This window comes from Chiloscyllium plagiosum, chromosome 11 (assembly GCF_004010195.1).
Source record: "Chiloscyllium plagiosum isolate BGI_BamShark_2017 chromosome 11, ASM401019v2, whole genome shotgun sequence".
Classification (NCBI taxonomy): Eukaryota; Metazoa; Chordata; class Chondrichthyes; order Orectolobiformes; family Hemiscylliidae; genus Chiloscyllium; species Chiloscyllium plagiosum.
The window spans coordinates 53,258,265-53,274,219 of NC_057720.1; the positions used below are offsets into that span (position 1 = coordinate 53,258,265).

Below are 15,955 nucleotides of genomic sequence, written 5' to 3' on the forward strand. Positions count from 1 at the left end.
CTAGCAAATTGCATCAACCCAACTGCTTACTCTCAATGAATCTGTTTAATTTCTACAAGACTGGACTCTGAATTTCCATCAGGCATCTGACAGACAGGGAGCAGTGCATAAAACAATCACAAAGTGAATGTGTATGGCTGTTGTAGCATAGTCCAGAAGCATCGTTACTTCACAAATTTCAATATCTCCAAGGGTTATCTTCAATCTTCCATGATGTGGAGAAGCTGGTGTTGGGCTGGAGTGGACAAAGTTAAATATCATACAAAACCAGGTATAGTACAGCAGGTTTATTTGGAGGCACTAGCTTTCGGAGCGCTGCTCCTTCATTGGGTGGTTGTGAAACAGGATCGTAAGACACAGAATTTATAGCAACAGGATTGCAATGTCATGCAGCTGAACCGATATATTGAACAAACCTAGGTTAAGTCTTTTATCTTTTAGAATGGGTTTGCTAGTTTTGGTTCATTAATATGTAAATTCCAGAACTTCTTTTAAGATAGCATTCTCAACTTCAGGATTTATAACAAAAGGTGCCATCTCAGCTCAAACAATGCGTTAAAAGTGTGAGGTTAAAGTCAGTCTGTATTCCAGTCTTGAGTCAGACTGGTTCTATTTCTATAGTGGAATTTACAAGATATTACATGAATTGACTGTCTGTAGGTTATGCATTTTTTGAGCAAAATAGAATGTATATGCAAATATAATTCTGCAAATATAAATTCACAATAATGTATGATGGCATCCATGTTGACACTCTGACAGGTCTTGCCGCGGTTGCTGTGACAGGGTTGTACAGTGTTGTGGTTGATATTGTCCTGAAAGCTGGGCAGTTTACTGTGAACATTGATCTGTTTAAGGTTTGGTGGTTGTTTAAAGTTGAGAAGTGGAAGTATAGGAAAGGCCTTGGTAAGGTGTTCATCCTCATCGATAATGTGTTGCAGGCTGCAAAGAACATGGCACAATTTCTCGGCTCCTGGAAAGTACTGGACAATGAAGGGTACCCTATCGGTTGCAACCCGTGTCTGTCTCCTGAGGAGGTCATTACAGTTTCTCACTGTGGCATGTCGGAACTGGTGATTGATGAGTTGAGCATCATACCCTGTTCTTATGAGGGCATCCCTGAGTACTTCCAAGTGTCCATCACATTCCTCCTCATCTGACCAGATGAAGGCTTGACTGTAGGGGATGTCTGTTTTAATATGTTTAGGGGAAGCCAGAGAAGTGTCACATCCATGTGTTTGTGGTAGAGTGAGGTGCCCATCCTTGATGGAGACACATGTGTCCAACAATGCGACTGGTACTAAAGGATAGTCCATGGTGGGTCTGATGGTGGGATGAAACTCATCTCACCCTTTCACAGGCTTATACCCAATCACACTCACACACATACTTGCCAAGCTTGCACACACGCAAGCGTGTATTCTCTCATATGCACTCACACTGACATGCACACACTCACTCTGTCTCTCTCTCCTGCATGCACACGCACATATAAGTTTATGGGGTGAATTTATATTTGCAGAATTATATTTGCATGTACATTCTAGTTTGCTCAAAAAATGCATAACCTACATGCAGTCAATCCATGTAATATCTTGAAAATTCGACTATAGAAATAGAACCAGTCTGACTCAAGACTGGAATACAGACAGACTGTAATCTCACACCCTTAATGTATTGTCTGAGCTGAAATGGCACCCTTTGTTATAAAACCTGAAGTTATCTTGAGAATGCTATCTTAAAAGAAGTTCTGGGATTTACATATTAATGAACCAAAACTAGCAAACCCATTCTAAAAGATGAAAGACTTAACTTAGATTTGTTCAATATGTCAGTTCAGCTACATGACACTGTAATCTTTCGCTATAAATTCTGTGTCTTATGATCCTGTTTCACAACCACCTGATGAAGAAGCAGCACTTTGAATGCTAGTGCCTCCAAATAAACCTGTTGGACTATAACCTGGTGCTGTGTGATTTTTAACTACAATCTTCCAGTATTTGATGTTCATCAATAACAGTCCATGAGTTTGCCATTTCTTGGCATGGATATGTCTGCTGAGACCCTTATTTTGCTAAGAAAAGATAAATAAGCACAATTTTGATAGCTTATTTTTAACCAGATACAATGCAACAACAAGTCACAAAATTAATCTCGTGTGAGAAATAAAAACAATTGTAGCCAATCTAACACAAATTCTGGGCAATGTCTCCTCCTTCTCTAAAGCACAGTGGTCCAGTGCATTAGCCAGTAACCAGAAACAGCCAGATGTGGCGAATTGCATATTTTGATTAGTATTTGATGTTGGATTTAAGAAGTGGGGAGGGGGAAGGTGGTAGGTTGCAGGAGGTTGTGGAGGGGAGGGGAGGCTGGCAATTCTGCTGTACCTTACAGTCCATGTCAGTTTTTCAATAATCATTCACAGCTTGCAACTGTTCGGCAAAAATCAAAGATCAAATGCATGTAGTTTCCAACAGGAGTTAACTGCAGCAAGAACCAAGGATTTACCCCTTCTGTAACTGTAACTGATACAAATAACTCAGCACAGATGAGTGATTGAAACTTGGAACTTCATGGATTATGGAATTATATTCAATATATTTGTCAGCCATCCATAAGAGTGTTGCTTTGCACTCATTAAGAAATTTAAAAGTGCAATTGTACATAAATATTCTATGCACGTGCAAATCTAGATGATAGGTAACATGACTAAGACCTCCTGAGAGAAGAAAACCTATTTTGCTGTCAGTGTATTTAGTTAATGTCAGACTAACAGATTTGTACAAGAGTCTAAAGACAAAATAAATATTGTTTGTAGAAGGGTCTGTGAACTCAATTACAGAAATGGTCGAGGGTGACAAAATGTGCACAAGGTTAAAAGATATGTAGAAGTAATAGTTAAATAGAGCATGCTTATACCATTTTGTCTTAGATGTAGAAAGTGCTTGATTTTTCTATTTAATGTGTTCCTTGTCAGTCTATGATCAGTCAGTACAGGATGCTAGTATTTTTAAATGCTCCTATTAATGTGCATAAAATGAAGTATCAATCTCATATTGTAAGTCATACAGTCAAATAGATTTTGATCTTTTAACATTATGTTATTACATTTCAGCAAAAGATTTTGACAGTGAAGGCGAGTACCTTGAGATTATTGGCATTACTCGGGACCAGGCTGGCAACTATGAATGTCTCGCAAACAACGATGTGTCGTCTCCAGATACACGAACAGTCCACATTACAGTCAACTGTAAGTTTTCTCTTATATTATGTAATTAATTTAAGAGAGTCAAACATTTAGATGTTTGTATTAATAAAAGAAAATGCTGTTGAGTACTAAAGTTAAAAATTAGGTGGAAGCAGGAGCAACTCGGATGACATATTTCATTTGAATCATTAACCAGACTTTTCTTTCAGATATGCACTGCCCTGCTGTGTGCATTTATCAACTTCTGTATCATCTTTTAGAAAGACATTTTCTGCTTTTACTTCAGCTATTTGGAAGTTTCTTTGAACAAAGAACAAAGAGCAATACAGCATAGGAACATGGCCTTCGGACAACCAAGACAGTGCCGACAGATAACACTTTTCTCAACTAAGGATCTTTTCCCTCTACACAGTCTGTATCCCTCTATTCCCTATCCATTTATGTATCTATCAAGATGCCTCTTAAATGTTGCTATTTTAGCCATCTCCCCTGGCAGCACATTCCAGGCACTTACCACCCTCTGTGTAAAATCCTTGCCTCTCACATCTCCTTTAAACTTTCCCCCTTTTAACTTAAATCTGTGTCCCCTAGTAATTGACATTTTGACCCTGAAAAAAAGATGCTGACTATCCATCCGTTCTAAGCATAGATACTTTTAATCAGCCCATTCAGGCACACCCCTGGAGAAGATGGGACTTGCACACAGGCTTTCTGGCTCAAAAGCAGAAACACTACCACAAAAGGCCTTACTAACTAAACAAAATACTGGATTCTTGAAACCCTTAGTCTGTGACAAATATCCATTGATTTGCAATGCCTTGTGTAAATTCTAACTTTGTAACAACTGCCCTACTCCTAACTTGCCTCCTGAGAAATGCCCCACCCTAGTGTTCTTTGACAAGTGATGACCTTGGCAGGTGCAAAAACCTTACAGATACATTATTATTTTTATGTTAAAGTAAAATTAGCCACTTTTCCACCAGACAAATAAGATAATTATGTTGAGGTCCTTTTCTGTCTTTTGTTCTCCTGGAGGTTTTGAATGCTCACATCTTTAGAAGGACTGATTGTATTTTCCAAGGGTTAGTCAAAATTCTTTTGTGATTGATGCTATGATAATGTAGTTCAGTAGACTTTGAACCAGCCTATGTTAACAGATGGCTATCTACTGTGTTTTCCACTTCGATGTATTTTTAAGACTTAATGTTGAGGTTTCTTTCAGGCCACAGATTTTAAATTGGAGCTGTTCTCTTTACAGTTTTTTTCCTATCATCTGCACAGCTATGACAAAACTAATAACTTCTAACCTTACAACTCTTGACCAATTGGAACAGTGCTACTTGCATCCCCACAACAATCTGACTTTAATTTGTATCTCCTAGGTTCACAGATTATCTGGTCCTCAGACCATTCTTCCAACCATGACTCTGACTGATCTACTATGTACCTTTTAACTAAAGGTTCTGAATGTACAGTCTTCAAGTCATCTGCATGGCCAATAATATTGTAGCTTGGCTTTAATTTAAGCTAGACGAGCTGGACCTCAAAGTGCCAATATATGTTAGCTCCAGTTCAGTTCACATGTTCTACCTTAAAGCTACATCTCATTATTTGGCAGTTGCAGAAAAACCAACTTTAAAACCTTCTTAATTCTATCATGCAAAATTCATGACTAATCGCTGTAATACATATAGAACATGCAACATTACAGTGCAGTACAGGCCCTTCGTCCCTCAATGTTGCACCGACCTGTGGAAGCAATCTGAAGCCTATCTGTCCTACACTATTCCATTTTCATCCATATATTTATCCAATGACCATTTAAATGCCCTTAAAGTTGGTGAGTTGACCACAATTGCAGGCAGGGGGTTCCACACCCCTACTACTACTCTGAGTAAAAAAGCCACGTCTGACATCTGTCCATCCCTCAATTTAAAGCTATGTCCCCTCATGTTAGCCATCACCATCCGAGGAAAAAGGCTCTCACTGTCCACCCTATCTGACCCTCTGATTATCTTATATAATATAAATTAGAACTTTTTTTATCACTTGGCTTAGGTTCAGAACAATTTGATGTATACCTTATTAATGACACAAATGTGCTAATTAGGGCAAGTTTTAACAGGACAGAGGCAGGGAAGTGCTGGGCAAATCCAAAACAAGGAAGCATAAACTTAATGCTGCAGTTAGCCCATTCAGGAGCGAAATCAGGAAGCATCATTTTCACATCAAGGATAATGGAGATCTGGAATAGATTGCCCCGAAAGGTCATGACAGTGGTATAATTGAGGTCAAGACTGGTTTTTATAGGTAGCTTATCAAGCCCTGTGAATCCAAGGAGAATAAATGGAGTTGAAGAATAAATCAACCATGGTCTATGTGAATAACTGAGAGGTAAAAGGGACTGATAGACTTTCTCTTGTTTCAGTGTTTCGGACTACCTTTTCTTTTCATATATCGCTCACCTCCCTTCACTGCACTTCTTCTTTCTGTCTCCCTTCTACATTTCCCTCCTTGTGCACGAGAGAGAGTCAGTTTCCTCTATTATCACAGGAGATCAGCTCAGTTTCTTTTCTAATAAAGGTATTGTATTCTTGCAGATTTACCATTCTGGTTATCAGCTTGCATTTGGAACTGTCTCAAATATATATGTTCTGTAAAAATCCTGTATACCTCCCTGCGAGTACTGTTTATTTATGCTCCGGGCAATCCTGGAGGCTGAGGCAGAGACACTGGGATGCTAGTGCTCAGCATATCTAAGTTTCCCACCGTGCTCATCTCCAGATCTGCCTTCAGGCAAATCTGAAAAGATAACCTACACATGAGAAAAATCAAAGTGAATGTGAAATCTGAGACAAATACTCAATGTTATTTTGCTTCAGACTGAGTTCATGTTAATTTTTTTGCCATATTTTTGAAACTTCCCACCCAGATAGGACAGCAACAATTGTTAGAGGTAATTTGCATGGAGAGCCGATTCCTCAGATAGAGTTGTGATGAAGATGGTCAAAGATCTCATTCAGACTTCAATTAAGTAGTACTTCCTGACAAAAAGCCTTCTAACTGATGTTCACTTTGGAGGTCACTCAGCTCTCAACCTCATTAGAACCTTGGTCCCATCATGGACAAAATATCAAAATGAGAGAGATGAGAAAACAGTGTACACACTTGACATTGAGGCAACATTGAACTGAGTATGGCATCAAAGAGCAATTGGAAAAACTAGAGTCAATGGAAATTGGAAAATTCTCCAACGTTCAGAGTCATACCTAGCACAAACAAAGAGATTTCTGATTGTTGGAGACCAATCGTTTCAGTTCCAGGATGTAAGTCCTGGCTTGTGTTCTTGACCCTTCCACTTCTGCATAATCTCTATCAATAACATCCTTCCATTGTAAAGTTAGAAGTGGAAATGTTCACAGATGATTGCTCAGTGTTCAGTCTATTTGGAAGTTAAAGTCATAGAGGTATACGGCATAGAAACGGACCCTTCGGTCCAACTCATCCATGCCAACCAGATATCCTAAACTGACCTGGTCTCATTTGCCAGCATTTGGCCCATATCCCTTCCTATTCATATACTCATCCAGATTAGTGAGTTTCGAGATCTTTGTCATCACTAAACGAAACAAGTTAGAGGAAACCTTCAAGACCATCAATAATACCCTTACCTGCATAAAGTTCACTAAAGAGGAGGAAAACAACAACAAACTGCAATGCCTAGATGTCACAGTCGAGCGAACAACCAATGGGGAACTTCAAACCAGCGTCTACAGAAAACCAACACATACAGACCAGATATTGAACTACAGAAGCAATCATCCCAACATCCACAAACAAAGCTGCATCAGAACATTATTTCAACGAGCCAATACACACTGCAGCACAGAGGAACTACGCAGAGCAGAGGAAAATCACCTATACTGTGTATTCAAAAAGAATGGGCATCTAATGAACAATGTCCGCCGATTTCTCAGCAACAAACCCAAACAAGCAGACAAAACACATCCAGAAACCCTAGCCACTCTCCCCTACATCAAAGGCATCTCAGGAATGACTGCCAGACCCCTTAGCATCATGATAGCCCACAAACCCACCAACACACTAAAACAGCAGCTAATGAACTTGAAAGACCCTATACAGACAATGACCAAAACTAACGTCATTTACAAAATACCATGCAAGGACTGTAACAAACACTACATTGGACAAACAGGCAGAAAACTAGCCACCAGGATACATGAACACCAACTAGCCACAAAAAAACATGACCCTCTCTCACTGGTATCCTCACATACGGATGAGGAAGGACACCACTATGACTGGGACAATACATCCATTCTAAGACAAGCCAAACAAAGACATGCATGAGAATTCTAAGAAGCACAGCATTCCAACCAGAACTCTATCAACAAACACATCTACCACCCTCTAAGAAAAGGAACAGGAAGTGACTTCACCACAGGAAATGACATCACCACAGGAAATGACATCACCAACCCAAAGAAACCCAAACATATAAATAGAAAGCAGGAATTTTCAGTATTGCTTTGTATGAGGTCCACTAGTAGGGTAATGAAATGTCTGGAAATGAACCTTTCAGCTCAGTGAGCAAGCCTACATCTACTCATCCAGATGTCTTTTAATTGTTGCAGTTGTACCTAGCTCCAATACCACCTCTGGCTGTTCATTCCATACACACACCACCCTCTGTGTGAAAAAGTTGCCCCTTAGGTCTCTTTTAAATCTTTCCCCTCTCACAATAAACCTATGCCCTCTAGTTTTGGACTCCCCAGCCTTGGAAAAAGACCTTGGCTATTCAACCAATCCATGCCTCTCGTGATTTTATAAACCTCTATAAGGTCGCCCCTCAGTCTCTGATGCTCCGGGGAGAAAAGCTCTTGCCTATTCAGCCTCTCCCTGTAGCTCAAATTCTACAAACCTGGCAACACTCATGTAATTCTTTTCAAAACCATTTCAAATTTAACATCTTTTCTATAGCAGGGAGACCAGAATTGAACACAGTGTTCTAAAAGTGGCCTCAGCAATATCCTGTACAGCGTCAACATGACATCCCAACTCCTGTACTCAGTGCACTGACTAATGAAAGCAAACATGCCAAATGCTTTATTCACCACCCTATCTATCTGCAACTACACTGCCAAGGAACTATGCACTTGCAGCCCCAGGTCTCTTTGTTCAGCAACACTCCCAGGGCCCAACCATTAACTATATAATTCCTGTCCTGTTTCACCTTACTAAAATGCAACACCTCGCATTTATCTAAACTACACCCCATCTGCCAGTCTTCAGCCCATTGGCCCATCTGATCAAGATCCCGCTGTAATCTGAGGTAGCTTTCTTCACTGTCCACTACACTGCAAACTTACTAACCATACCTCTTGTGTTCACATCCAAATCATTTATATAAATCACAAAAAGCAGTGGACACAGCACCAAACCTTGCAGCATCCTCTGTCTCCTACCTTCAAGACAATTTTGTATCCGGTTGGCTAGCTGTCCCTGGATTCCATGTGATCTAACTTTGCTAACCAGTCCACCATGCAAAACCTTGTTGAACACTTTGCTGAAGTCCATGTAGACAATGTCTACTGCTCTACTTTCATTAATCTTCTTTGTTACCTCTTCGAAGAACTCAGTCAAGTTAGTGAAACACAATTTCCCAAGCACAAAGCAATGTTGACTATCCCTAATCATTCCTTGCCTTTCAAAATGCATGTAAATCCTATTCCCCAGAATCTCCTCCAACAGCTTACCCACCATTGATGTCAGGCTTACTGGTCTATACTTCCCTGGCTTTTACTTACCATCTTTCTTAAATAGTGGCACCACATTAGCCAACCTCCAGTCTTCCAGCACCTCATCTGTGGCTGTCAATTATATAAATATCTCAGCAGGGGGTCCAGCAATTTCTTCCTTAGCTTCCCACAAAATCTGGGATACAACAGATCTGGTTCTGATTTATCCACCTTGATGCATTTTAAGACCTCCAGCACCCCCTCTTCTGTAATATGGACACTTTACAAGACATCACTGTTTATTTCTCCAAGCTGCCCAGCTTCCATGTCCTTCTCAGTGGCAAATATTGATGTGAAATAATAACTTAGATGTCATCCATCTCCTGTGGTTCCACATGTAGACAGTTTTGTTGATCTTTAAGGGGCCCTATACTCTTCCTACTTACTCGTTTGCCCTTAATGTATTTGTAAGATGTCTTTGGATTCTCCTTAACCCTATTTTCCAAAGCTATCTCAGGTCCCCTTTATGCCTTCTTGATTTCCCTTTTAAGTCTACTTGTATTACCCTTATACTCCTCTCAGAATTTACTTGATCCAACTGTCCATATCCTCCATAAGGCTCCTTTTTTTTCACCAGAGCCTCAATTTCTGTAGTCATCAAGCATTCCTTGCACCTATCAGCTTTGTTCTTCACACCAACAAGAACATTCTGTCTCTGAACTCTCATTATCTCACTTTTGAAGGCCTTCCACCTTCCAACTATCTCTTTATCAGCCAACAGCCTCCCCAAATCAACTTTTGAAAGTTCCTGCTTAATAATGTCAAAATTGGCCTCACTCCAATTTAGAACATCAACTTTTAGATATGGTCTGTCCTTTTCCATAACTATTTTAAAACTAAGTGAATTATGATCGCTGGCCTCAAAGTGCTCCCCCACTGACACCTCAGTCACTTGCCCTGTTTTATCACCTAGTAGAAGGTCAGGTTTTGCTCCTTCTCTAATAGGTATATCCATATATTAAATAGGAAAATTTCCTTGTACACAGTTAATAAATTCCTCTCCATCCAAAACCCTTAACACAATGGCAGTCCCAGTTTATGTTGGGATCATTTGATATTTGAGATCTCCTTACATATTGGCTTCTCAATTTCCTGCTGACTATTGGGAGTACAATAGTACAATACTAATAAAGTGATCATCCTTTCCTTATTTCTCAGTTCCACCCATAAAACGTCACTGGAAATTCTTGCAGGGATATCTTCCCTAAGTCCAACCATAATGTTATCCTAAACCAGAAGACGAAGCACCCTCCTCTTTTGCCCCCCTTTCTATTCTTCTTATAGGATCAATACCCTGGGACATTGAGATAGCAGTCCTGCTCCTCCCTGAGCCACATCTCTGTAATAGCTATGATGTTCCAGTCCCATGTTACAACAATGTTCATCTGCCTTACCTGTCAGGTCTCTTGTATTGAAATAAATGCAGTTTAATTTATCACTCTTGCCTCATTCTTTGTATGCTCTTGCCAGCCTTGACTATTTAACTTGCTGCCCTTATCGACTATACCAGCCTCAGATCTATCTCCTTTTTCAGTATCACTTTGGACCCACTTCACTCCACTACCCTCCCCATCCTAGGGTCTCATTAGTTTAAGTAACATTCACATCACACATGCACTAGACATGCCCATCTCCATGAGAAATAACCTAATCATCCCCACATGAAGGTCACTGGAATAACTATTGCTGAATTCCCCGAGAGCAATCTCTTCAGGGTCACCAGAAACATAATTAGATCCACTATATTAATACTGTGGCTACAGCAGCAGGTCAGAGTCTAGGAATTCTGTGGTAAGTAACTCATGCCCTGACTCCTCAAAACTTGTTCACCGTATAGAAGGCCCAAGTTAGGAGCATGATGAAACACTATACATTTGGCTGGATGAGTACAGCTCCAACAATACACAAGAAACTTGACACATTCCAAACCAAAGTGCCTTGCATGATGGCACCTTATCCATCATCATGGCATTCATTGTTTCCATTGCAGCAATGAGTGCAGTGGTATTTTCCCAGATGATCAACCGTCACCTAGCAATGGTAGCACAGGAATCGGTCAGCCCAACTGACTGGACAGCTGCTCAGGATGCAGAATGAGACCAACAACACAAGTTCAATTCCCACACTGTGGTCACCATGAGGTCCCGTCTTCTTGACCTGACCCTTGCCGAAGGCAAGATTGCAGCCCTGTGGACTTCTGGGAAATTGACGATAACTAGCGGTGATACTGGCTAAGGATTGTTTGTATTAGTTCATTGACAACAATCTTTGTCTTTCATTTGTTTTAGGGAGCTAGCTAATGAAGTGTAGTGGGTGATGGTAGAATATCTACAGAAGAGGCACCATTCTTAGATATCATTAAGGTTTATTACATGATTGCAATAATTATTATTACTTCAGGGACATCTGGGCTCCCTGAGAAGCTAGAATGAAACTCTTTGACTTCACCCACAGATTCTGTGTATCATTAGTAGAATGGGTGGAGTTGATGTGAATATTAGAATCATTACATTATGCAATATTTACTATATGCAAGGTATATTTTGGCAATTACAAAGGCTTCCTCAATAGCACCTTGGAAACCCCAACCTCTGCTGCATAGAAGAATACCGATATGAAAACTCCATCAGCTGAAACTTTCCCTCCACATCATTCATAATCTCCATCTTGAACTATGACCAATCATTAAATGGCACTGGGTTCAAATCCTGCCACTCCTACCTAACAGCATTGAGGGTATATTCCATCACATAGATTGCAGAAGTTCATGACAAAAATTCACCTTTGCAGTAATTTTAGGGATGGACAAACTGCTGACCTTGCTGGAGTTGGTCATCACTGATGAATGATTGTACAAAATGACCTGGGCTGATAGGTCTTCTGGTTAAAAAGGTTTGAAGTCATGTTTAGTGTTTTTTGCCTGACTATACAATGCAGATCACATCAATTAAATTTCACATACCTGACCTTAGAACTGAGAGGATGTGTTTCCACATAGATCTTTCTCAAGTAAATAGAGGAGTTGCCACTGATATTAGTGAGCAAAGGATCCTTTCCAAATTCCAGATTCACCTTCTTTGCGTGATACCCCAACTGTTTCTATTTCTGTTGCAGTTCGCTCCTACCTACATTGCCAAGAAATAGTACCTGTACCTATCAACAAAGTTATTTATTGTTCGTATCAGACCCAATCATAATTTGGCATAGATCACATTTACATTCAAGCTTGCAGCTATTTTAATTCACGCAACACTGTTTCAGTTGGTCACTCAGGGCCTGAGCAATTCAATTGCTTGTGATATTGAGCCAAGACATGTGAGGTGAAGTAAAAAGGAACTGATCTGGCCCTGCCACAGCCTATACAGTCTCTAGCTTTGCAGAACTCGAGGGAGCTCTCCAGTTTCTGTCCATTCTGCAGAAATGCAACTTTAAAATAGATTTTTTTGGCCATTTGTTGTGCCATTGCAGCTTCAGCTGCACAAAATTTGATGACTGGGCTGAACATACATGTGACCATTTCTGCCAACATGTAGGATGTCTGTTTACACATGAAATGTGCCTTCATTCTATTTTTTAGAAGGAGGTATGCACAACATCAGGCATCCACTTTCAGTTGACAGCTAACATGCTTCAGAGGGACCAGTGGGCATAGGTAATAATAACTCAAAGTTTAAATCCTATACTGTTTTTAACATCCAAAAAACAGAAAAATAATGTTGAATTTCTCCCCAGATGTGCTCACTTTTAGTGAAATTTATCTGTACTCTTTCAAGGTAAATATATATAGCATGTGACCTTAATACTGCTAATACTTGCTCCACATTAACAACTCATTGGCATGGCTTGCAGGTAAATAGGATTCCTGTAATTTGGTGTATGTTAGTTGGCAAGGACATGGTGGGCTGAAAGGCTTGTTTCTATGCTGTATGACTCTATAGCTCTTGTCACTCTTGTAAACTTTTATTTTGTCTATAGCCAATAATGCTTAATAGCTCAGCTCTGTACCAACTCTTGCTATTTTATTGCACTTGGATCGCTCCCTCCACTCTCTAAAGCTGACATGAAGGTCGGCGTAGTAGAGTATGCACAGTTGTTTCTCTTTAATAGAGTCATTTTACACTTGTTAAGGAGCGTGAAAGGAGCAGACACCATCACAAATTTAATTTGTAACAGTGTAAAATCTAAGGACACGAGGTGATTTTCATTAATTTAACCCTGACCATCAATCAACAGCATTTCTTGAACGCACTTCATTAATTTATCAGCAATTGGCACCTGTGTCTTAGTTATACAATAAGCTGACCAATACTGTTGGTGAATATGGAATCCATAAATAAGAATGCTCCAACCACAGTGGACAACAACCTGCACACTAACCTGAGTTGAAATTGAAAATCACTTGCTGTTGTTTAATGGGTGTTGCCAGTTTATTTCAATGTCTCTTGAATGCCAGTGAAAATGAAATAATACACAGAAAAGACCACTGGTTGCGGAAACCCTGTCCATTTTGATAAATGCCATCCCCAGCTATGAACCAGCTTCCAAGATCTATCATTGCTACTCTTTCTACAGAGACATATAAATGTTCTTTAAACCTATTTATACTATCCACAGAAATGACCTTCCATGATAACTTATTCCAAAAAAGATGATTAGTTCAGAGTGAAAAATATTTACTTAAATTTCCAAATTATTCTTCATTTTCTAATTTTAATAGTAGTGTTGCTTGATATTTGAATTGTTTCCAGTGCTGAGTTCAGTGCAGTATCCATTATACGTATAAAACATCATCCAGGCAAAGCTATGGTGAAGAAAATCCTGTATTCACCTATTTTCATTGGCCTGTGGCTGTTTACTTTGCGCAGGAGGCTGTCTCCACCATTCTTGCTGTTGAGAGATTGCTTTTCAGTGTGAAGAGAATTATTCTGAAAGGCATAATCGGAACAAGCAACAGTACCATTTAATAAGACGGAGCATGAACATTTTTTTGATTATAATAGTGCCTTTCACATCCCGAGGGCACAAGTGCTTTGAATATGTAAAAAAAAAACTGAAAGAACTGCGGATGCTAGAATTCAGAGACTAAAACAGAAATAGCTGCAAAATCTCAGCAGATCTGGCAGCACATGTATATATTGTAGTCATTTTTATCCTGCAGGACAATTTGAAAATCAATTTTCACAGAGCTCATTGCCACAGAAAACAATCAGATAATTTTGTGTTTTAGATGTTGCTTCAAGAAAATATATTAGCAAGAACACCAATAGAGAATTCCCTTATTTTTCATTGAAGAGAGTCATGAGAAATTATCTGATTGAGAGAGAGCAGATGAATCCTAGGAACATCTCATCCAAAACAGAGCACCTCCAGCAGTGCAGCTCTCTGTCAGTGTTGTAAATAAGTGTAACCTCAGTTATGGACTCCAGACTGTGGATTGGAGATTGTTCCCATGTTCTTCAAACTCAGAGTTGATAAATAGCAGTAGGTGATAAGAAGTATGAAATCACAAAACAATCTTGTTTGGAAATCTTTGACCAGGAGGATAATCCAGCCCCACAGGACTGTAAAGAACAATAGCTTCTATTAGTTGGAGGACATTTGACCAAACCTGTCCCATTTTTTATCAATACATTATACATTACAGATTTAGGTTTGAACATATAAATTAAGGCTAGATTTTATGCATGTTAATTAAATTAGCTCATTTTGAAGTATTCTGCTAAGTCCAGTCTGAAAATGATACTGAATGCATCTTAACATTTAGTTGCTGGAGGCATTAAAATTGTCTTAAAATGACAAATGATTGTTAACATTATCCTATTGAACCATCTCTGTAGGTAGTGCTAGTGGTACCCAGAAATCATTGTAGAAATAAATTGATATTTAATATTAGTCAACAGAATTTGAATTACCATAAGCACAGCTACACTTTAAGTTTATCACCATATTTCAGCTGCAGCTAGGTTTGAGGGCAACAATGATTTCTGTTCCTCCTGGGCCCCTGCAATGGAGCATTGGTGGTCTCATGACAAGGGCTAATAGACATAGGCTAATGCTGTGGTGACATGGATTCAAATAATGAACCAAATTAATAAATTTGGAATTGAAAACATTTTGGTGACTACAAAACTTTATTTGATTTGTTTTGAAACACATTTGGTTTACTAATGGCTTTTAGAGAAATAAATTGGGCATCCTTAGTTGGTCTGGCCTATGTATAACTCCAGAGCTACAGCAGGCTGGTTTATCCTTAGCAACTTATGGAAATGGCCAAACAAGCCATTCAGTTCAAAGAGATTAGAATAGGCAACAAATTGCCAACAATTCCCACATCCCATGAGAAAATGAGGAATAAAATAACACCAGCATGGTCACCAAGTGCAGTGTATGCAAGAGTTGCTGGTTTCCAATTTGTTAACAGCTCTACAACGTGGAACGATGTCTTGGAACATTGTGTTATCTGTGGTCACCATATTATAAAAATGAATGTAAAGTCATTGGAAAGGATACAACAAAGACTTACAACAAGACCAAAACTGTTAAGATTATAGTTATTGTGAAAGGCCAAGCCACTTTTCCATTGAAAAGAGATGGCTGAGGGGGGACCTAATAAAGGTATTTAATGTGACGAAAGATTTTAATAGGGTGGCACAGAGAGAATGTTTCTATTTGTGGGGATGAAGCAAACTAGGCATCATCAATATACAATAGTATTAGATTAGATTACCTGCAATGTGGAATCAGACCCTTCGGCCCAACAAGTCCACACCAACCCTCCAAAGAATAACCCACCCAGACACATTCCCCTAGCCTATGTTCACTCCTGACTAATGCAGCTATCACTATGGGCAATTTAGCATGTCCAATTCACCTGACCTGCATATCTTTGGACTGTGGGAGGAAACCCATGCAGACACAGGGAGAATGT

The 15,955-nt window shown here is 39.5% G+C and overlaps 1 protein-coding gene across 1 annotated transcript in view; it reads left to right on the forward strand.

Moving 5' to 3' along the window:
* Nucleotides 1-15,955, forward strand: part of negr1 (neuronal growth regulator 1) — a 527,630-nt gene that overhangs the window by 420,530 nt on the left and 91,145 nt on the right. Inside the window, exon 4 of the mRNA XM_043699331.1 lies at nt 3,116-3,250. Coding sequence (XP_043555266.1) covers nt 3,116-3,250 — 135 coding nt within the window. The remainder of the gene's footprint in view (nt 1-3,115; nt 3,251-15,955) is intronic.